This window comes from Phalacrocorax aristotelis, chromosome 1 (assembly GCF_949628215.1).
Source record: "Phalacrocorax aristotelis chromosome 1, bGulAri2.1, whole genome shotgun sequence".
Classification (NCBI taxonomy): Eukaryota; Metazoa; Chordata; class Aves; order Suliformes; family Phalacrocoracidae; genus Phalacrocorax; species Phalacrocorax aristotelis.
This window is the reverse complement of record NC_134276.1, coordinates 186,972,080-186,996,530: the sequence shown is the minus strand read 5'-3', so window position 1 is coordinate 186,996,530 and position 24,451 is coordinate 186,972,080. Positions and strand designations below refer to the sequence as shown.

Sequence of the window (24,451 nt, the reverse complement as noted above, 5' to 3'; positions counted from 1 at the left end):
TTTGTCACAGGACAGACTATTGTTTTCATACGTGTATGTATATACACTCATATATTGCTAACTCTATATAATTTAAGTCATTGTATGACTTATGTATACAACTAATGTTCCTATCTTTAGAAATAAAAGACTTCAAATACAGAATTTACACTATTTGTAAAATGCATCCGGGTAAATACGTATATGAAGGATGGTACTGTGTTAGAACTATTTTGCAGGAGACTGTGTACATTGATGTATGGTAGTTGCCTACAGTTTTTGAACTATTTTATTCCCCAAAAATGAAATAAATGTTATTTGAATAAATTAGTTTGAAAGGTTGGTGGATATAAAACTCAGTAACGGAAATCCAATAAAGGTTTAACATACCTTTTTACATGACTTACAGAATGTGCAGAATATAGTGCTTCTCTTCAGAATTAAAAATTCACATATCTGACAGACTATGCTAGGAATAATGCTGCAACTCATTAAGAAGAAATACAAGGACGTGTTTTGAATCATAAAGATAGCAAAAATTAAATGTCAATGCTAGTTTTTAATGGCAATGTGCAGTGAAATTTATGAATGCGTCTGTCATCTTGTGAAATGTGTCTGAGACATGGTGAAAGAAGAGTCAATATGGCCTTTACAGGCTGCTGTGCTGTTGTGATACAGACATGTCACAGGAAAGCATAGGAGGGCGAGAGACCCAGTTCTGTTCTGTTCTTCCTCATGTGCGTCAGGAGTAATTCCACTGAGGTTAGTGCAGTTCTATGCATGTGAAGTGATGTAAATAAAGTAGAATGCAGTTCAAGTTAGTGTTCTTGTTAGTTCTTGTTAGCCGGATTGTTAAATCTGCAGTAGTTTTTCTATGAGGTAGAAATTTTAGTGCAGTATTTTTAATGGTAGGAGGACTATAGGGTCGATTGTTTATTGCATCCTGCTGTTGAATATATTTAAACCTGAAAGTGTTAACATCTAGAAGGAAATGGGATATGTCCTAAGAGCTTCCCTTTTTGAATGAAAGGGAGGAACAGTCCCAAGGCCTCCAGTGGAGACCTACCAAGATGATCAGGGGACTGGAACATCTCCCTTATGAGGAAAGGCTGAGAGGCTTGGGTTTATTTAGCTTGGAGAAGAGAAGACCATGGGGGGATTTCATCAACAGCTAGAAATATCTAAAGGAGGGTGTCAGGATGATGGGACCAGACTCTTTTCAGTAGTGCCCAATGACAGGACAAGGGGCAATGGGCACGAGTTAGAACACAGCAAGTTCCACCTCAATATGAGGAAAAAATTCTTTCCTGTAAGGCTGACAGAGCAGTGGAACAGGCTGCCCAGGGAGGCTGTGGAGTCTCCTTCCCTGGAGACATTCCTGTGCCCCCTGCTCTAGGTGTCCCTGCTCAAGGAGGGGTGTTGGACAAGATCTGGATGATCTCCAGAGGTCCCTTCCAACCCCTACCATTCTGTGATAGTGTGAATGTTAGGGCCACGTATCTATTGCTGTTCATGAAAGAAGGCAAGAGGAATTCAAAGATGAAATGAGGTTTAAGATGAAGTAGACCAATTCTGAATTATTATTTACATGATCTGAAGCTATCAAAGCCTATTCTGGACCTAATTACATGTCCAGCAAATAGGGAGAAGTTCAGCATCCCTTCCCGTTGTTAAGTTAATCTGTTGGTAGCCTGCTATGGCATTGGTATGTGTACCTAAAGCACAAGTAATCTATCCCTGTGTCATGTTCTATCCAATATCTTTTCCTGAACATGTGAAAAAACGTTAGTCTGTGCTGTCTGTGTATTTTAAAGTTGCTGAACATGATAAGTATTCCAACAAGTTACCTCGAAATAAAATGCATCTCTTGTTTTTCCATAACTATAAGCATTAATTGATTGAATGGTATAAGATTCTGTAAAAGTCAGCAAATGGGATGCGAGGGCAAAAAGCAGTTTAAAAAGAAAGTATGGATATGAATCACAGGGACACGAAGAAACTGGGTCCTAGCTGAAGGCCATGCAAAAGAATGGTCATATCGAATAAGTGATTAATCTGAATGGAAGAACTAAATATAAGTGAAATAAGAAGACTGCGTCAGCAGCAGGATAGAATTCCTTGGGACATGCAGTGAGTCTGCAATTCTGAGAAGTTAATTCTTTCCCATAGAAAAGCAGGTGAAGGGAAAGCCTATTTGGGAGTCTGTCTTTGAATAACATGTAGTGAAAACATGTAGTTTAACTTCTACGGACTTCAGAGATTTGAAAAATCATGACGGATGCTGTTGACTTTCCATTCATTGAGTCAAATGGAGTAAGACAGAAATATTTCTTTTATTTTTTTAAATTTATTTTTAGAAGAAAAACAACTGTGCATAAATACCTGTTTTCAGATATTTTACTCCACTCTGAAGTCACTTTCCTTGGCTTTGCAGAGTATTCCTCACCAGTGCTTCAGGAGAGAGGAACAGAATCAACTTAGAGTGATGGGAATACTTCAGTCTGGCACTGACCCAGCTCAGATCCGTAAAGACTTAGGCTGGGGGATAGTTTCACATAATGCTTCCCTTTGTTTAATTGCAGGCTGTCATCCAGAAGAGGGAGTTCCTTTTGGGAAGTCTCTTGTCATGTCAGAACCTAATCTTTTCTCGCATAGGTTTGTTTTCTCTTGGATCAATGAGCTGATGTAGCTCACTGGGGATACTACAATTCTTAAATGCCAGGAGAGAGGGCAGGAACTTGGAGTGAGGAACAGAAGAGCTCAGGACCTTTCCATATCTTCTTAACAGCTACTTGTCATTAGATCAGAGCAAGCCTAGTGTGAAAATTCACCAACTTCTTCACTCAAGTGAAAGGCAGTGTTGGGAAGAACTGTAAGGGGCTGCTCTTGCATAAGAGGGAGTATGGCCAGTGGATGGAGAGCCCTTATTCCACCCCCACTTGGCCAGGTTCTATTTTAATTTGTGGAAATTAGTTAGCTACATAATTCTGTGACCAAAGAAGAAAAGTGGTTGTTCTAGTCCCCATGCGCCTCCTTTTCAGTACCTACAGTTGTTTAGGATATATGGAAGATTAAGTACTGAAATGTACCTGCTAATAATGTGCTTTGACGATCAAGAGACTACAGTTATTGCTGGCACAAGGATACCACTTTTTTAACCTGGCCCTTAATGCTTTTATAGTAGCAAAGGCAATTCTGTGGCTAACTTTGCTTTTACTCAACAGTCAAGTTAGTTCAGGTTTAATGGTATTTGTTTTCTCAACTCACATTTCACTGGGTGCCTTTTTTGGTGCAGGTGCCTTGACCCAAATACATAAGAAGTGGTTCATTTTGTTTAAAACAATATTTTAAGTATCCCTCTGTCCTTTTTAAATCTTTGAATCTTTCCTTCCTCTTTCTGTTTTCCCCAAGACTTTCAATATCTCTGCTAAACCAGTGCAGTGACTTAGGTAAACTTTCTCTGATTAAACATGTGAGAAAGCATAAGTGAAGTTCAGAGAGTCTCAGTCATGCCTACTCTTGGCTTTATATCTGGAAATTCTGGTTTTTTTTATATTAAACAAAGTATATCGCATTTTTCCCAGCATATACTGATGTGACTACATCTTGTGATGTTAAAAATAGCCAAGAGTGTCAACCGTTGTGGAAGAAAATAATGTGGTTTAATTAAGCAGAAATTTTATTATCTTACCTGGCAGCTACCCAACAACAAGCGTTATATGTTGAAATGCATGTTGTTTATTGGACCTAGCCTAATGCTGGGAACACACTATCAAGATTAAAGAAGAGTGAGAAAAGGTCTTACTTCACCTTTACCTCCTCCGCAGTTTCGTGGAGTATGCTTCCAGGCAGCTTCTTTTTACAGCAATGCGCTGCTCCTACAGAACGTGTTATGGAGTTAAGAGACATGAGCGTGAATTTGGAGAACCCTATGATGTACTGTGAAAACCTGTAACATTTTAGAAAAAGTAATCGTAAGGGATGCAAACACTTTCTGTTCTACTCCTGGTCCAAATGTGTAAAAAAAACCAAACCAAAAAAACTCCCAACCAAACTAAAAAAAACAACACCTTAAGATGTGAATCTTAAAGGACCCTACTGACAAGCTCTAAATATGTTGATGCCTGTTTTATGTTTTTCCTTCTGGAAGAGGAAGCTTGCAAGCATTTCCTTGGCCATTGTTGTCTGGTGACTGCTGCACAGGCAACCAATGTGACTTAGCCCCTTTCATGAACTTGATCTAATTCCATCTAAAATATAGTGCAAAAGTTTGCTCCAGGATCTCAGATGACAGAAAACTAAAAACAGACCCACAAAATCTAAAAAAAAACCTGACAAACCCACCCCCCCCAATCCTTGAGACTTTTAATATCTGTCTTGATATTAAAAGCCTTGTTTTTATGCACTTAGTTGAAAGTTGATCTGCTACTTTAAATGTTATTCTGAAGGGGAGTGAAGCTGTTAGTTTCAGTTCAAATGGTGTCTGGACAAACTGAACCTAACTGAAGTGTGGAATATAGTTATGAATTTAACTTGTAGTTTAGGCTAGAAAATGGTGAACTACCTACTGAATCTTTGTAGTCAAACAGCTTGAGTCAAGTTCCTGCTAAGGAAGGAAGGACTCAGGGCTGGGAGAGGGCTACCCTAATTTTGGCACCTGGTATTATCAGTCAATCTCAGCTATTGTAAGTGCCCTCTGTGAGAGGGTATTTTATTATTAATTTAGCATTTTATTGTTCTGACAATAAGAAAATCCATATCTCAAAGCCTCTACCTCAGTATGAGGTAGATTGTTCTTATTCAAAGTCTGAATGATTCTCCCCCCTCCCCCCCCCGCCCCGATGGACTTTATTTCCCATCATCCTCCTTCATAGATGGCTACTCTCTCAGCAGTGTGCAAAACAGCTCTTCCGTCATTCTGGTGGTGCCTGGCTACCTTACAGGGTTTAGGAAGGAAGAAAAGGCAGCATCTGTCTGTCTTCAAGAAGGAAGGATGCGTAGGAGTGATCAGGGTCAGGGAGGGAAGGATGTTTGTCTAAGGTCCGGCCTTAATTTCTTGCTCCTTTTTGTAAGGAGGCACTCTAATTTTATAGTGTACGTACACCGTGGCAACCCTCATAAACATCATGAAAGTACATGCTGGGTAGAGTTGCCTTTTCCTTTTGTTTTATGTGCCTGGTGAAACATTTCCCAGGAGCCTTATATTAGGCTTCAACTTCTTCCCATAGACTGTATGGAAAATTTGGTAAGATGTTCCTATTTCCCCAAGTCTTGCTTTCCAGAAGTACTGCTTTGAGATACATTATTCTTCTGAACGAATCTGAACTGGGAATTGAAGCTGTGGTAGTGTAGGGAATTATGCCTGAGGGGAAGTTAAAGGTGAGACTGAAAACCAGGCTGGTTTGAGAGATGTAAGAACAGGAGATCAAAAATTAGTTTCTTCCCAATGGTGCAGTAGTTTCTACATGTCCTTACAGACCCAATTAAAATAACATTTGATTAAAATGAATACAACAAAGCACAGTTTTAAGTGGTACTAAGTCTCTGGATAAATTGAAAAAACAGCAAAATTTAATTTTATATTAAAGATTAAAGAGTACTTTCTGGTCTTAGTTATCTTATGGTTTCTCTGGTGTATAAGCAGTAAGGCAATTTAATGTAAAATTTAAAATCCTTGGACAACAGCATCTCTCAATGCAAATTAGCATGGCTGAGAAAATTTTAGCCTTTAATGTTGATTTATAGCAATTTTGCATTCTTTACATGTTGAAATCTGGAACGGTATTATGCTAATACGGCTGTATCACCTGCAGGTGTTGAGAGTTGAGTGAGCAGTTCTTTCTATTTTCTTTGAAGGATCAATATTTCAAGATGTGCAAAGGCGAGGGGTCTGACTGACAAGCTGCCTTGATACACTGTTATTCTAACTATGACTAGATTGACTGAAAATTGCCTCAGAGAGTAAGATAACTTATAAAAACGGTAAAGTATAGCCAAGTGTTTGAAGTAATCAAAGCTAATGAGGAATATTACTTATTTTCAGTTTTTAAATGTCTTGCCTTCCTTTTTATAGTTTCTTGGAGTTTTTCCTTCTGAAACGTTCATATTTTATGCTGCATTTGCATTAAAAATATGCATTAGATGTTACAACTACGCAAAAAATAGAACTGGCAAAAATTACTGAAATATTTTCTAACAATTGTGCCTTAAGAAATTATTATTGAGTGTACTCGTAGTATTGGAGAAAGCATTTGTTTTAATTTTTTGTGCGTGACCAGATATTTAGCTAATAACCTGGCTTAAGTTAAAAAAAAAAAAAGGTAGTTTGGAAATAGAACGGATGCATAATTATAAAATAGTGTTTTCTCATGGGAATAAGAATTCAGTTGTGGGGTGAAATCATGCTGCCTCTTCTGTGAGCCTAGATGTCATAAAAAGCAGATGTTTGTTTGGATGCCTCATTGTGTGATACAAATATCATATATGTATATATGTTAATAAGCTATTTTTGTTCTTGAATGCTTAAATGTAGTAATTCTCTAGTGTGGATGAAATAACATGCTTATCAGTCTGCTAGTACCAGCATACAGTCTGGATTACAAGTTATGTAGCGAAGTGCTTTTGCAGTACTACCAGCAGAATTTCAGAAAGGGGTTTTTTCTAGTTATGTTGGGATGTTGTAATATGTTTTCCTCTTACAATGCTGTTTTTTCCTTTACCTTGAAGAATCTTTAATTCAATACTTTTTATTGATTTTTGTGGGAGGATATCATGTGTACTTAGAACAGTATTCATATAATGAGAAAAAAGACTGTTTGAAAGGGTACATTGAATGGGAAGAAGTTTTCCCTCATCCGTTGGTGCAGCTGTGCAGAACGGCACTGAGCTTAATTTAAAGAGCAAAAAGAAATTACTATTCTTGCAGTGAGTGCTGTTTGCATTTGAGAACTTGATTTAAAGGATAAATTAGTTGTAACAAGCCAAAGAAAACAGTAGTAAACGTGGCAGTATGAAAGAAAATTCTTTTATCTCCTCGGTGGTAATGTGAATGTGAAATTCAAATGAGTCTGTGAACAATGTAAATTTTTACATCAAAGTGTAATGTTTACTTACATAATAGATATGAAGTCCTGGGTAGGATTTTTTTGTTTCATTAATGAATAGCATACACATAAAAAAAAAGTAGGGAAAGCTATTTCCCAGTTAGGGAACAAACTGGATTAACTTCTTGATGAATAAATGAGCTTTTTTACCCTAAAGGTTTGAATTAATGATTTGTATAAAAAAGCTCACTCAGGCTTGGGTTACTGGCTTTGTCCTATTGCTGCTTGCTTAAATTGCACCTAAAATTATCTTATTTTAGTGGTGTTAAGTGCCTTCTCTGATTCTTTTAAATGGAAAATTGAAAATATTCTTAATATATAAAATATATTTCAAATAAAAGGGCAAGAGCATGGAAATGTAGGTTACCACATCTCACTTAGAAGGTTTCAGTTTGATAATGGTGTTTTAAAACTCTATTAGAAGTGCAAGATTTATTGTGAGAATTAAGCTGCAGGGTTTTATTTTTGATACATTAAAATAAAAAATACATTAAATGAAAAAGCCATATTAATCCTTAACATTATAATAGCGGAGAAATTTTCCACATTTACATAAATGTGAAACACATAAAAATAAGCGCTTCATTTATATTTTTGAATTACTTTTTTTTTGGTCTTTGATAATGCAGATACAAGGAAACGGCTGGGGAACAGAGATTTAATAGAATCATCTGCAATAAAGATTATAGAACAAATCTTAAGAGTTTTAATCAAGCCAAGTTCAGATGAAGCCGGTGGCAGATTTGGTTGAATAGCACCAGCAAAATGATGGACTAATCCTAAAAAGATGAATTTTAGTACATTTTATCTGTTATTTGAAGTTGTCACACTAAAATAACATAACATTAGGTCTGTCCATTTGTGGATTTAGACAGGTGATGTTTAACAGTCAATGGTAGTAAAACCAGCTAAAGTCAATAGTTTGTTTGAAAAAAGAAGGAAAATACAATAATAAAGGGCATGAAGGCAGTAGTTGTGGGTAACAGTAGACTCCAGGGGGAAGCAATGACAGGTGAAGTTCTGGTTCATCCAAAATGTCATCTTTGCTTCTGGAGGTTTCATCCAAGGTGCTTTTCCTGCTCTGAACTAAAAACCTTCAGTTTTATGTCCAGCTGGCAATTAGAATTGACTACTGTAAAAGCTGTATGAGGAGGAGGAGGAGGATACCCATTATTTGTACTTCAGAGTCAGAGGTTGGGGCGGTGATAGAGTCACAGCGGTCTGTGCTGAAATCTCTGTACGCTTCAGATTTTCTGGAGTTTGCTGTATGAATGGGTCTGCAGTGGATTCACAGTGTGTCTGAAGCCTTCAGGCCGGCCTTAGTGATTTTAAATATTCCCTAATTACAGCAACCTTGTTTTCTCACATTTGTCTTGTTTCTTCCTGTGAAATACCTGTAATGCCCTTGTACCCTTGTGTAAAGGTGAAATCTACACTGAAATAATCCACCACTGGGAATTCACTAGAAGGGGAAAGAGCTGTAGCAAATACTCATCTGCAAACCACTAGGCTGTTACAGGGTCTGTTTTTTTCCCATCACCTTCCAGATTGTGTCTTTCAACACTGCTGGAAAATTATTATTCTGTTTTTATGTTAATAACATGTTGAATACTTCTAGTTTCTCTACATCTGACTTTACGGATATAAAATTCTAACGTGTAAATTCTAACCTTAATGCCTTTAAATACGTGCGCACTTTCTTTCCTTCTTGCCTTCCCTCTCCATCTAACAAAACCCCACAGGTGCCATTTCTGGTATCTTCTCAATCCCATCACAGTGTTTTGCTTCAACAGTTGCCTGACCCACTCCTTCAGCCTCATCTCTCCTCAGCTCCAAGCTCAGAGAAGCGCCTGCCCCGTCCTCTCTCTGGGTCAATCTGCCACCTAATGGAGGACTGACATTATTGTTAATATTTGTAGGCAGAAGGCAGTGCATCCAGGCTGCCCTGTGCCCTCCCTGCTTATTGACAATGGAAGAAACCCTGGCAGAATTTACTCATGTTGTGGTGGTGAGCTCTTGAGGGCAAACACCAAGTCTCCTTTGCTTTCTCAAGCGCCGACTAAATAAGTCCGCTCTTAACGACGGCGACAGGCAGGGAGGTTGTGTCATTGTTCACAGCGCGGCGTTGCACAGACGCAGTGCACGTCCTCTCATGCCTTGCCCTCTTGTAGACTCCCATTTAAAGCTTCCACAATGTCCACAAGAGCCTGTATATTCAGATAGCTGGAAGCTCTACAAGTTAATATTAAGAAAAAAAAGAAAAAAAGAAGAAGAAAAAAAGAAAACAAAGAAAATCAAAGGCAGCAGGGGAAAAAAGGAAACTTGAATGCCAACCTTCCCTGCCTTACTTTACCTATAGAGTTGAGGTGGCCAGCTGCAGCTGGCAGGTTTTATGAAGGTGACAAAGCTCATAAGCACTTTGTGTGTTGTTACAAATTATTTGAGAGTGAGGGGGAACTGGAGGGGCTCATTTAGAGAAGTGATGGTCAGAAAATCTTAACGTTGGCAAGTTCTTTCTGACCGTTGTTAGGGCAGTAGTCATCCTTGCATGTATGATACTCAGTAGCATACCTGAGCACGGTGACCCGGTTACAAGATGTAGCACAACACTAGTGATACCTGCAAACAAATTTTAAGGAGTTAAATTTTAAGGAGTTGATTCGTTTCCTTAAAAGTCTCACATCATTCTGTTGGGAACAGTGGCAGCATAATTAGTGTTGTTTAAAGCAGGGACAGACCTGATCTGCACAGCTATAATCATCATGAACACTATCAGCACATTTAAAGAGAAAGGCAGGGGTATTTCTAAAGTGTGGAAGTGTTTGTATCTGAGCTTTCGGTTGATTTCAGTTTTTAATGGTGGACAGAGATTCCAAGCTAACAGATGTAACTCCTTTAACAGAATTAATGAAAGTTAAACTGGCAAACATGCTACCTTTTGCCTGTTAAATAGATGTTAAACATAGGTGGCCAGTCCCCAGCCCCCATCTCTCCAAAAAAATCTACCCAAGGCATCTAGCTGGAGTTTGTACAGTTTGTTCCCTCAGCACTGTTTACCCTCCTTTGTTCATGTACTTGTTAGGGTTTTGTATCTGACAGAATGCCTTAGTCCTCAGTTTCTGGCACTGTCCCTATTTTGAGTGACCTCCTCCCTAGCATAACTATTCTGGCATTTCATGCTAATATTAGTGGTTTCTGCTCTACTTCCCAAAGGGAGGAGTTTCCCTGTCTTTGAATCAGATTCTGCTCTTTTGCACAGTATGCGTTTCACAAGAATATCTCCAGGGTTGCAGGAATACTTCTGGACAGACAGTGCTTTTGGGGTTAGCTGTAGGGTTGCAAAGAAGGTAATTAACCAGAGTAATACAGAATGCATTGCCTTCTCCTAAGTGAGCTCTCTGAAGCCCCTGCTCTGAATTGTATTGGGTTAAAAAAAATAAGGAAAAAAAGAGGAAAAAAATCCCTTTCATCATATCTCCTGGGTAAAGACATTAACATTTCAGGGAGCATTTCAGCTGAGCATCCTTTTTGCATATATACAAGGAACCAACTGTAGTCATTGAATTGGGAATCTTCACTCAGAATGATGGTGCATTTTCCTCCTGCCCACTCTGCAGTTTTCCTTCTGGTTCTGTTTGCACAGTACGGTATGGCTGTCTGATGATTCATATATTTTTTTTCCTCATAAGTGCTGTTTTGCTCTCTTGCAAAACCATTCAGAGGGAAAGAGATGAGCTACTTAAACCTTTGTCTTATTGAAGTTCAGTCTGAATTAGATCTTCTGAAAGTGGACTTAATGAGCAACTAGATCATTTGCATGCTTCTAAAAATATCAAAGCATAGCCTGAAAAGCTGTCCTAATGATACCATCATGTGGGTACCTGTTTTTAACACCCAGGTGCTGTAAAAATGTGTTTTCTTTTTTTTTTCTCTCACTTGCGATATGATTTCTAACTCACTGAGAAATTTAATAATCAAGCTGAATTCTTTACCTTCCTTGATCACCATATTTAGTGATTCACTTCAAGCCAAACTGTCTGTCTCTAAACCTATGCAAGTTATGTTTTTATTCCCTCCTGTGCAAACCTATGGACTTCAGCAGGTTTGCAAAGTTGCACTCAATTCAACCAAGTCTTTGAAAGACAGCAAAGTATGCATAAATGCATAAGAGATGAAGCATATTTGTTCAGGCTGTAATGGCTGTAAAGGACTACTGAAATAAATGGGACTAAACCATTACTTTTATGCTCCATTCCATCTTCTGTTGTAAGTGAGGAGGTAAAAAAGGTGCAAAAATTCTGAATCCAGTCAAGAGTTTAGGACACCAGAAAGCACCCAAGCAAGACTGAGATGTCTGAGTTTAAATTTGCAATCCAAAAATGCTGTTCAGCTGCTGCTTTGAGTCTGGGGGCATCTAAACTTGCCAGGCTTACTAGGCTTACCCCTCTGTTTGAGGGCTGTCCACAGCTTTGCTCTGCAATGTATGTCATCATCCCAGCCAAAGTAGTTTATAATTTAATCTGAGCAGGATCTAGAAAGTAAATGCTCCTCTGTTTAAATCTTTGGAAAGGCCAAATCCAGTATAGGTCCTCAAGGAGTATGTAAGACAGCTATAAAAGGACAGATCAACCCTGCTCCTGTCTTAAAAATCAACTCTAAATGGCTGCTCTCAAGAGGAGATTCAAGTCTGTGGATCATCACAGTCTACAGGCATACCTGCAGCCCTTCATTAGACATTTGAACTCTGTGCTTGGGGGGGTGGGTGGTGGTGATGGTTTGTTTTGGGTTCTTTTGTTGGTTTTTGTAGTGGTTGGTTTGGTGTTTGATTTTTTTCTTACCCTGGCACACCTAGGACGTGGCACTTATACTTCCAGAGCAGACAGCTGAAGTAAGAGTTTGCTGAGTGGAATTTTTAAGGACCCTGCTTTTTTAGCTGTATCCCATTCCTCATAGTGATTTACCAATGAGCTTCAGTTAGCAGTTATAGACTTTTATAGTGTTCAGGGCAAAACAACACTAGAGACTCCCAAAAGAGAAAGGGAAGAATATTTGGAGAGAAGAAAATTTAAAAAACCCAAACAAAATCCACAACCAAACAAAAAAAAAAAAAAAAAACACACACAAAAAATTACAAACAAACAAGAAAAGATGCCGATTGCCCATACTTTATCAATGTGGAAAAGATCAAAGCTAACCTGTAACCCAGCAGTTTCCTCCTGTCTCCCGTTCAATGGGTGAGTGGCTGCTGGAGGGAGGATGACTTACAGAGTTATCCGAACAGAGATATGCCCATATAAAATGCTGTTAAAGGACTGATCTGGTGTTGACTGTGCTTAGGTAGACCCTGAGCATTCGTGCCCTTGTAGGACCCTCTTTAGTCCTGGCTGGACCCAAGGAGTCAATCTCGTGCGAGGCTGCATCAGCTGGGTGGGTGTCAGATGACCCGGTACAAGTGCAGTTCAGTAGCGACGCAAAAATGGGTGGATAATGAAGCTGTTCTACGGTGCCAGTTCAGTAGCCGATACTGAAGTTATGCTAGAAGCAATTGGATCTCATTGTGCTGGGGCTGTGCAGATGCACAGTCAGTGCTGATACTTGTGTGAAAGAGCTGCTGTTCTCACGGCAGATGTGTTGGCCATTGCCATAGAGGAGACAAGCAGGCAAATATTTGGCTTAATTTTATAGGACCAAGCCTTAAGAACAGAAACAGGGTTAGCACTGTTTTGGGAGCTACTTCACAATCATTTTCTTCTCTTGCTGTTGATTTATTTTTGCAAGTAACGTGATGAATTGGAAGAAAAAGCATGATGCATCATGTTAGGATGGAGAGCTTTTTTAGTCATAGTAGCCGTTAATAAATATTAACTAATACGTGTCAAAGATACATAATTTTAGTCAGCAGGTCTAGAAGCGATGGGTCTACCTGTGAGTTCTGGAGGAGCCGATGGGGGAGATCTCTGGTTCATGGGTTTTCATTTTAATATGTTCCTTAAGACTGGAAGAAAGCTGGTGTTCTGCCCAGATTCCAAGTAGACAAGCAGATTGAGCAGGGTAAATATAGCCTGATACAAATCACAGTGAACATATGGAAAAAGCTGATTGGGGATTCAGCTGATAGGGAATTAAAGGCCATGAGTAAAATTAATTCTAGTCAGCATAGTTTTATGGAAAGTAGGCCTTGTAAAACAAATGATTGACAAAAATTTGTTTTTAATCTTTTAATATTTGATAAAATTACAAGTATGGTAAGATGATGCTGTCAATGTAATAGGCTTTGAAAAGCATTTGACTTATTGCCATGTGAAACCAATTAATAAAAACAAACTGAACTATATAATGAAACAAACCAGTTTTTAATGAATAACAAAGCAGCTAGTCGGTCTTAATACAGGACTGTTAACAAAGGAGTTCAAGGACTGAGTGGTTTTCCCGTTTTGGAAAACAGAAGGTGAAGAGTAGAGAGACTGGAGACTGTGTCTGAGTGGTGGGAAGGAAAGAGGCCTGTGTGAATGCTGAAGGATGGTCTCAGAGCCAAAAGAGTAGTGCTGTGTGTAGGGGGAGTCCAGGAGCGTGACCAGGCTGATGATTTTTTGCTGTATATAGAACTGCTAAGAACATTCAGAGTGCGGCACACAGCTTTGCCATCTGCCTTTGTCAAAAAAGCTTAAAAAACATATAACCATCTTACACTAATAAGTACCTGCAGCATCTGAGTTAGTGCTGAGTTGTTCTGTTGAATTCAGGAGTTCTGTCTGCGTAGTTTATTCTTGATCCAGTTTTCTTTACATGGAAGTCCCCATAGCACATCGATGTAGCCAAAACCAAAGCAATGGGCTTAAGCTTCATAAACAGGATGTCAGAGAAGATGATTTAGTACTCCCTGATGGCTTTAAATGATATATCTATAGTAGACCGTGACAAATGAATAATTTGGAGGAAAGCAGTGTGGTGTTTTCCAGAGTTCTAGAGGATTAGAAATAGTTCTAATTTGGTGTATTTTGGAAAGTTTTGAAAACAATTTCTGTTTATATACACATGTATTCAGCCACCCCAGAGCTATGTGTCCTGTGGTGAGTAAGACCACCTACCTGTAAATAGACCGTACCTTGGACAATTGACATCTAACAGGTAAGAGGTGGGTGGGGAAAGCAGACCAGTGGGGGTTGAATTGACTACATTATTATTGAAGAGCAGGATTTGGAATAGGATTCAGGTCTGTTGACACATACTTGGGTGTTTGGTCTATTAAGTCACGCTACCTCTGTCAGAATAGCTAGAATAAAGCCAATATGTAAATGGATTTTTTATTTCTGTTGGTACTGTGTCCATGCCACTTTGGTAGTATAGCGCGAAGTGCATTGTTATCTGTTTCTATTTGAAAGATTTTAAATTAAATAATTGTTTCCAACCAGAGTTTTTAATATTGCCTGTTGCTGTAAGTGCTAGATAAGCTAAAAAGAAGTGTGATATTTGAAACCAGTTGTTCAAAAACACTTTAAATCATCTTATTGGTACTTGCACAGATAGCATAGTTGTATAAAATACATAAGCCCTATAAAGATCTGCAATTAAGTGATAAGGGTATTGCAGTTGTCCTCAAAAGTGAGCATTTTGTGGTTTTTATTTATTAAAAATATAAAATTGTGCATATTATCAGCATTCTTTTTTATGTACAAGTCATTAAATCCATTTACCTCATTTGAAATTGCTTTTCATGTTTCTATGGAGCTTTATATAAGATTGCTTTGAAACAGATTTCCTTAAAAACTCTTTATTTTTCCTATATTCTAATTATATCTGTCTTTTGCTGTGAGAAAAAATGCAGGTATTAAACAAATGAAGCAGAGGAAGTTTTTTGCTCGGTAGTAATTTTCCTCTCATTTGCAGTGTCTAAATTGTTCCCCATTAATTTAATCATTACTATATAGAACAGAATGCTTTCTTTCCCTAATGTGCGTGAAATATTCCAGTTGTTCATTCTTGCAGTTTTATAACACTTTCACATTTCTAACATTGCCCTTGGTTTCAACTCATATTCACAGACACCCTTTTGTCTTAATATAATGTAATTGAGTAGAAATGGATAATCTGTTGATGCATCAAAACTCTGCGGAACAATATTATGTTTAGAAAATACTTTAACTTTGCGGTAGGGTGAATTTCAGTAAATACGCTCCCTTACAGCTCTTACATCCTATTAAAGGGATATTGTAGCTGCACTTACAAGGAAGTCACAAAGATGCCATGTGCTTATGTTGAAGATAGAGGAAAAGCGTGTTCCTTCTGTCAACTGGAGCCTTATTTGATTAAACTTTGAAATTGAGAATGTGTCTGTCTGTATTAATATCCCAAATAGGAATTAGTGATTCTCAGTACTAGTATGGTATAGTAAAATGCACCATACTGTGTGCATTCTGCAATCTGTATACTGTTCAATTGTTAACACTCTCCCTGGCAGATTTTGACCTGAGCCAACCATCACTCTCCCAGACAATGCCTGGACATGTTTCAGGGAGCAGCACAGTGCATAGGTAGTATGGAGACTTACTTCAGGGGGAAAGGATGTAAGCTATGCTGTGTCAGTTTCTTTTCCCAGCCAGCAAGTGATAGGATGAGAGGAAATGGCCATGGGTTGCAGCAGGGGCGGTTCAGATTGGATATTAGGAAAAATCTCTTCGCTGAAAGGGTTGTCAATCATTGGAAGAGGCTGCCCAGGGAAGTAGTTGAGTCTCCATCCCTGGTGGTATTTAAAAGACACGTAGATGCGACGTTTAGGGACACGGTTTAGTGGTGGGCTTGGCAGTGTTAGGTTTATGGTTAGACTCAATCTTAAGGGTCTTTTCCAACCTAAATGATTATATGATTCATTTGCTCTTAAGCTGTTAAAATCAAGGAGAGGTCCCTGTCCCATCTGATTTGTAGTATGAAGAGGAATCTTGGATTCGGCCTCCCAAATGATCCCTTCCATATTCATGCTGTTTTTCCTAGCTCCTTCAGTGTTTTCAAGTTGTCCATTTTTGTTGTTTATGACCAAAAGTGTCCAAACATGTGAGTCACAGGGAAGAGATCACTAGCACCAGACTGCGTTTTGTGCTCCTGCCAGATATTCTACCTCGGGCTCACTGGTGCTTTAATTCTTCCAGTCATGTCTTTCTGTAGCTCAGCTTGTTCTCTTGTCATGCATAAAAGCCCTCCCGTTGAAATCTAATGTCGCACTTGGTGATAAAATATTATTATACTTTGCTTACCCATTCATATTTACCTTGATTGCTGTTTGCTACACCATAGTTTCAACCTTTAGTCTATGTTTTTACTTGCCATCAGCATCTCAGCAAGAAGCACAGAGGATATAACAAGTGATGTTTTGTTATGTACATAGGCGGTATGTAGGTATAGAGAATCTTATTTTGTACAAAGCAGTGAATAGACTCCTGAATGACCTGTCAAAATATATGTGACTTTCTATGAAAAGGATAGGACAAAATGTCGAAGTTATGAGAGATCTTAAATAAATTATCACGAGGAAAAGGCAATCTGCTATATAAATATTTCAGGTTTTGAAATGGAAACCTTTATGTTGATCTGCACTTAGAGGCCTGGCCGTATTTTGTAGCAGATAATATTATGTCAAAGCAATGTTTAGTTCTGCTCCACAGCTGTTGTATTCATACTAAATTATGTCAGATTTAATCTTGAATATGTTCAACAAGAGCACCCAGTTGTGCTGACAAACCTAAATTCATTTTCAGTTAAATATGTTCTATCACAAACCATTTGGGCACATTGCCTCTCTGACGAATTATAGAGAGGACTGAACAAAAGTCAGTGTGCAAGCTCAGCTTTATAATCCCCGCTGCCTGTTGAATTCCCATATTATCTCCAAACATCCCAGCAGTAGACTCGATAGGTATCCTACTGGAACATCGCAGTAGCAGGGGTAGACAATGTGAGGCATTTTCTCAAGGGTATTACTTTCACAATCATTTTAATTACACATGCCTGATTCACCACTGCTTGCGTATTCATTTGTACTTGTTCAAAGGGAGTGTAATTTAATTTTAAAATACTCTCAAATCACTGCAATACTCATTTTACATGGTAAAAGAACAAGACAATAAAGTGGATAATTGGGTTCTTAGTATTTCATAAGGAAAACTGAAATTTTGCTTGGAGAAGAAACAGTAAAAGTCAAGGTTCACCTGCGGAATACTTCAAAGAGTATCTGTAAATCCTGGGTCAAACACATTGTACAGAGAGGGCACCTTGTTACTTGCAGTGATGCGGTAAGGAAGAGATGACATAAAGATCAGGAGAACAGTGTGTGAGAACCTAGTTTAGCTGGAGAAGAGCAGGCAGCTGTAGTCAATGGAACAAAATCAGCTCTTCTGGAGAGCACTTCGTTGCAGGAAGCACACTGGAGTGCTCTCAAGCACTCCCAAGAGAAGCCTTTCTCCTTCCCCTCGCTCACTGCAGTGGGAGCATAGGAAACAATATGTACAAAAGTGGGATGGAAGGAACACTTCTCCCCTTTGCTAGCTGAACCTGCCGTGCTTTAGGGAGCTTATTTAAAATGTAGGAAAGGTCAGTTTATTTTCTAGGAAAGTCTGAGTACTTGTCATGCTTCCCTGCTGTGCCTTAACCACTTTCTGGGTATTTTGGAGTTAGGCTTGCCACCTTGTCTGCTTCTGCGGTTCCAGTTTGTATAAATAATTATGCAAAGGCTAGAACTCAGGTGTTCTCTCTTCTGATGAGTTTTGTAATCTTTCTAATCTGCCGTGACAAATACTTAGTTTTTTTTTGTGGTGTGCAGTACTGTAGATAGTTTTGAATGTGAATAAGCAATTTGCCCTCTCATATGGTGCCCCCCCGTCAGCAGTCCCCAAGACCTCCAAGTAGCAGTATGTCTCTAGGAGTTTAACCTGCTGGGATATTTTGATTTTGAAACAAACATTTGTGTTGTGGATAGTGACAGTAAGAATCAGGGAGTTTGATGTGCTAGGTTAGGATGAGAGGTTGAGCTCTACACCTCAGTTCTGGTTTCCAGTTCCAGTCTCTGCTCAGAACACTAATCGAAGAGAAAGACCATTTACAGCAGCAGAGACATTATTTCTTCTGTAACCTGAAAATGGAGGGAAATTCTTAGCATAGACTGGTTTAAAGAACTCAGGAAGTACAAATAATTCTTCATTTAACATTTGTAAGGCAGCTGCTTCTTTGCAACTTTAACTCCTTGTGTACTTGATAGTGTTTTGTTTCATATCTGTAGGCATAGCTGAGGAAGTGGTCTCTTCAAGGTAAATTCATGCTGATCACTGATCTTCTTTATCAGTCTGACATCTGGGAAGTACTTTCTCAGCTGATGTCCATTTACTGAGAGTGCATTTTGTAAGCACCATTTGGATTTCTGAGGCTGTATTCTTAATAGCTCTTTGTAGGTCACCAGTGATGATGATGGGGTTTGCAGGCAGCTAGTTTTTACTCTTTCAACATTCTTCTAAGTTAGAGCTCAGTCCTGAATGCAGTAAAAATAAAGAGGGAGCCAGAATAATTCTGCTGTGGCTAATGTATCTCTCACGCTTGGGTGAGGGGGAAAAACTAGCACATTTCAAAGAACAGATTTCCCTTAAGTTTCATTTCTGACACCTCTTCATATAGGAAAGAGGAGAAGAGAGTTTCATAGTGTGCTGCTAGTTAATTAGATTTTGGTTTCAGGCCAGAAATGACAAAGTATTTCAATGTTATGTATTTTGTGGGGAATCAGAAATCCAGGAATAGGAGCCTACGTTCCTATACAGTACCTAAGCTAGGACTTCACCGTGGCAATCCATGAAGTCTTGCGTATTCAGTCTACAGCTGTCTATTAGGAAGAGTTCCAAGATGGGGAGAAGCTAAGATGCCCAACTCAAAGCTGCAGGAAGATCCCACAGTTTACTTTGCAAATTTGTGGCCAGGCATGTTTTCATTGGAGTAGATACCTAAAATAATTCTTTCCAAGAATTGTGCAGGGTGTTTGAAAGAGAGACTAGGTGGGCATTCAGAATTTTAATCTCCTAGATCTACTTCAGAGGACTATTACCTTTAGTATATACTCTTTTTTAACTAGCTGGACTGCGGCTTTATCCTTCTTAGGAGAGGCATTTGTATTTCCTTTCAACAGGTTATAGTTGTTGTTCATTAGCTTCCTTAGGAAAGTGCTATGATCTAGGTGTCCTAAGAACTTCTGGATCTCTGCTTGGATTTCATTAGAGCACATGGTGTAATTATTATCCCTGGATATAGTATGTATACTGCTGGTATTTCATAATACTATTAAGATGTGATCATTCAGCTCTCCATAGTATCTGTAGATTGTTATTCTCTTATTTTTATTTACCAGGTTTTTTTTCTATATTTACATAACTATTCCAAGCTACCTAGTCTGATGAAATTGAACTTCATTCTTCAAGAGTGATTTACTCAATACTAAAATCATGATGAAAAAGAAGAGACTATCTGCAAGCAAAGCTTCCTTGGTCCTTTTTCTGTGCCAAATGATTTCTGCATTGGATGTACCTCTTGACTGTAAGTATTAACCTGCTAAATAAGTGCAGAATAATGGGAGATTAGTTAAATAATTTCTGTATAGGAAGAAGATAACATGGAGCTAAACATGGATTGTTTGCTCACTTCAGTCAGGACATTATGATTTTGAATATTTGCACTAATTTACTGAAGATTTAAAAAACTGTGCATATAAAATGACTTACATTATTCACTTGAGAAGGGTTAATATAGGATTCTCAGAAATGCTTACACTTCAGCGTGCCTTTATTCAACACTTTAATGATGAAAATGAAGAAAAGCAGAGAAGCCCAGTTAAGTGCTAATTATATGTGAAATTAAGATCAGATTGACAATTTGCTGAAAACCCAGGACAGTTGCTAGTTGCTGTGAACAGTCATCCTTATCTTCATGGAAGAGGTTTCCAGGAGCTGATTTGAGATCTAGTAAAAGATTCAAATACCTAAAATGCAGACACTGGAAGCATCTTACTTTTTGATCCAGAAGAGTAAGTTAGGCTCTTAGATTTCCTAAGCAGTGCCTGAAAATAGTTGAGTACCTAACTTTAAGTTGAAAGCATGTGTGCTGAGCAGGGAAGTCTAGCATTAACCAGTGAGGAAACACCTAGAAGAGGGGAAATCCTAAGATCAGAAATTCTTGTCTAATATAAGAGTTGAAGGTAGCACTCCATGCTGAAAAAGAAGCAATGGTAGCTGCTGTGTTTTATAGCCCTAATAGCTAATTTCATGAAACTATTCACGCTTCAGGTTGTTATTTTCTTCTTAAGATAAGCAAGATCACATTTTCAGAATTCAGTGAACCATGTTGCACCTCACAATGACTATTCATTTGTTAAACTAATTACCAGACAAGAGAACATTAGGGTTGGTGTTAAATTGATGGATTAATACATCAGTAAATTTGCCTATGATTCTAATCAGCATGGCTTTTCTTTACCCCCATGTTTTTGATACCTTCTTACCTTCCATAAATGCATGTTTTTCTTTAATAATCATTGACATAAATTGCAACTGCTTTGGTGTTTTTTCCCCCATGTATATTTACAAGCCTCTCAAACCAATGACCTTTATTTCTGTAATAGATCAATATATATGAATCACGTGAGACTTGTTGTGCTGGGAGTGCCTTTAGAGCAATAAACTGCAGCTTAAAGAGGGCTTTAAAAGTTTGATGAATCAATGTCTTATTTTCTAAACTTATTTTTTCTCCCTACATATTTTTGCAGGCTAGAAATACTGTTATAAAACCCACCTTGTAGTTTAGGAACTAAAGAAAATTGTGCACCACTCTAATATCTTTTGTATAGAGCAATACTTCAGGTTAAATTAGCCAGAAATGCATTGATAGACAAAAATGAATAGCCCTTCCAAATGTATCACATTGACTCTCAATTAACTAGTTCCCTATTACATGGTATTTAAGTTCCCTACTACATGACTTTGTTAGGTCTGATAAAGTCACATACTTGAATTTTTAGCCACAAACCATGTTAACCAAAATTACATCTATGATGATGTTACTGCTTTCATAAATAATGATTAGAATGGGCTCTGGGAGTGCACCTCAAGGGAAAGACTTATATTTTCCGTGGGTCTTTCCTATATACCCACCACAGAGACGCTGGTGAGAACTTACTTGATGAGTTGAACCTTTAGGTTTCATGCAGGTTAGCAGTTCCTATGCTCATCAGTGTCTCAAAGTAGCTAAGGGATGACTTACAACATAGCTGACCAAAAGCAGTTTTACTTGCTCTAAAACATTATTAATGAGGAGACGTGTATGCAAATTATTTGAAGCAAGCAATAAAGATGTGACAACTCAGATGATTTTTTTTGTTTAGTTATTTTTCAAACCAAAAAGGATTGCACATCGGTTGAGTAGAATTAGGTGCTTCCGTCTTGTGAGAGTAATTTTAGCCTGAAGCATTCTCTTTGTTCCTCCATATGATCATATGGGTGGATTGATCTTGACTGCAGCATAGGGCAGTGCACTCCATTAATTCTGATTTGCTGTCCCCGCAGTATCAGTGTTTTGTGTCCTTGCAAGGCCAAAATCACATACCATGGTTGCCCTTAAAAAGTCAACACTTCAGAAAAGTTTCTCATACTATGAACTTTGAGATAAATGTAGTAATACCAGACACAACGGAAATCATGGCTGGAATTTCAGGCATCGCTGCATGGGTTACAGTGCTAAAGGTTTTGAATGTTTTCTTTTTAAAGGCGACCAATGTACTTTTCAGAGATACTTATCTTCCCTCTCAAAAATGCTAATTTTCTTTTAACTAACAAATGTTTCTCTTTAATCTCCATTTGTCCGTTCAACTGCTGATTCTGATGGGGGAATAAAAGCAAAACTTCTAGAAGAATGTAAGTTCCTGTCCACAAATCTAGGCTGTGTGCTGCTGAAAATTAATACTGATTGTGTTGCAAATAGAATTTGCAGTCCAAAAATGTGTGATTCTGACATTTTGTTGATAATTTGGTTTGCTGTAGCTAGATGTTTTGTGCATGCAGTGTTCAGAAAATACTACTGTGCATAAATCAGTGTTCTGATATTTTGAACGGATTAATTGTGTGACTTTTGTGTGCTATCTGAACGTTAAAATCTTTACTCAGTATCAGCATGAGCAATGTTTTATTACTACTTTCAGGAGTAAATATATTTGATGAAAAATGAATTCATTGCAATATATCTACTTATATACTATTTCACATGTCTGAGTTGGAGATACTTTAAGTATGGATAATTTAAGTAGACCTCATCTTTTATGGGATCTCCTAACTCAGCTCTAGTGTCATGGTTAATTTAATAAGTTTTAAGTACAGTGCATAGCACAGGAGTGAAGACTTCAGGTCTTTGTACATCAGATGGAATATCCTGCAGTGTTCATGTCGTGTCCCTTTTCAGAGTGTGTTTTTCCCAAGTAAGCATCTGAGATGTAGCGACCCCGAGAACCGCTTCTGAGAGGGAAAAGGACTGTCTTCAAAGTGCCTCTCTAAAGAAATACACAAAAAGTTACAATGTAAAAGTGCCACCTTCTTCTTTTAAGCACTCTCCTCTCTGCAGTGAGGAAGAGAAGCAAAACTCAGCTCTGCATGGCCTGTTCTGTTCTGCTTAGCTGCTCTCTCTCATCATGATTCCGTGATCTAATTTTTTTTCCTGGCTATTTCTTGTGCGTAGGGCTTTACAGAGTACCTCTTTCTGTGCAACAGAGTACTTAATGTATAATGGTAGGGAAGACTTAAAATAAAAATCCCAGCTTTATGATTTTTAACTGGCTAGAGTGAGGCTTGAGAACACAGCTAAGTCTAATGATTGAAGTATTTTGCTAAAGTGGCTGCAAGTGACCCCAAAGTACTAGCAAAGCGTATTTCTGGACGGACAGACAACATTTAGACAGGGATGTTCACAGGCTTGTTATTAAACTGGTTCCTTTTGATGACTCTAAACTATAAAGAGATTAATAATGTTGAGAAAGATACCTTTCTCACTGTCTTAATATCATGAACAGGATGTTTTTAATGCAAAAATGGACATAAATAATGGCATCAAATTATAAATTACCTTAAATAGGTAGGAACCAGCTACTTCATCAGGTGAATAAGTTCTGTTTTGTGCTACTCATTCTAGACTCCTTGATAAAGCATAAATGTTAAATGTTTCTTCTGGGGCAATTCACAAGTTTGACTACATTTTTGTTGGGTTTTTAAAGGAGAATCAGTCCTAGACTTTTCCTACGTTTACTCTATTTGGAAACTAGTTACTATTTCTGTCATTTTTTTACAGTGTCTTTTACTTAGAACACACCTTTTACTCCTGAAAAGTAGCTCCTAAAAGCATGCTTTGTAGATTAATTCAATATGTTGAGCACAAATGTGTGAAAAGTTTACACCCATAGAGAATTTGGAAATACATAAAATATTTAGAAATACAAAGCAATGTACTTTTTTCCTTCTGTGTGGTAAAAACATTTTGTGGGGGTGTATGTCTGACAGCTCTTCATTCAGGACTTAAAATTCAAGTGTCTTCTGGTTTTTTGAAAATCTGTTGAAATCTGACATATAGAAATGATATTCATTAAACTTTTTGGCCAAGATCTTCATCCGCTGTAAATCAGCATAGCTCAGTTGGGAATTAGTTTAGCTACACTGATTTACAAGAGTAGAGGGCTTCAGCCTCCTAATACAAAAGATATTTTAACCCCACTCTTCTGTCGATGATTTGGTTGCTAATTGCAATTCTGCTTCCTCTGCTTACAAAACTGTCTCGCTGATACTTTGAATATATTGCTGAATTGCTCTCTGTTTCTTATATTCCATAATGAAGTGTCGCAACCTCCTACGATAACTCAGCAATCTCCAAAAGATTACATTGTTGACCCTCGAGAGAATATTGTAATACAGTGTGAAGCAAAAGGAAAGCCACCTCCTAGGTTAGTAGCATTTTGTTTTGCTTTTGTTGGGCTAACAGCATAGGAAAACCGGGAGAAAATAACATAACTTCTGTAAATTAACAAGTATATGCATATGTATGTGCTTGCACATGCAGAAACATGCACACACTCCTACCTTTGTAATTTAAACACCTACCAGATAGTGCCATAAACTTGACTACTCTTATACTTGATATTTAAACTTTTCCATAGTCATCAAAGAACTGTAGTATTTTTTTACTCCTCAAAGCTCTAACAATAAAATAAGACTCGATTATTACAAGAGCAGATAGATAAACGCCCATGGAAGGCACTGAGAGGCATGCTACAGTAGGAACTGCATCACAGTCCATATTTAGGCTTCGTGTCTAAG

At 38.1% G+C, this 24,451-nt stretch overlaps 1 protein-coding gene across 38 annotated transcripts in view; it reads left to right on the top strand.

The window, feature by feature from the left end:
- Nucleotides 1–24,451, top strand: part of NRCAM (neuronal cell adhesion molecule) — a 167,697-nt gene that overhangs the window by 72,720 nt on the left and 70,526 nt on the right. For 21 of the 38 annotated variants that reach the window (XM_075081023.1, XM_075081021.1, XM_075081037.1 and 18 more), the window contains exons 3-5: nt 19,459–19,643; nt 21,995–22,012; nt 23,973–24,078. The exons of 1 other annotated variant lie outside the window; for it this stretch is intronic. In XM_075081023.1, coding sequence (XP_074937124.1) covers nt 19,553–19,643; nt 21,995–22,012; nt 23,973–24,078 — 215 coding nt within the window. In that variant the 5' untranslated portion in view covers nt 19,459–19,552. Of the gene's footprint in view, nt 1–19,458; nt 19,644–21,994; nt 22,013–23,972; nt 24,079–24,451 lie in introns of those variants that run through there. 16 more of the 38 variants (XM_075081040.1, XM_075081032.1, XM_075081039.1 and 13 more) reach the window with 4 other exon arrangements.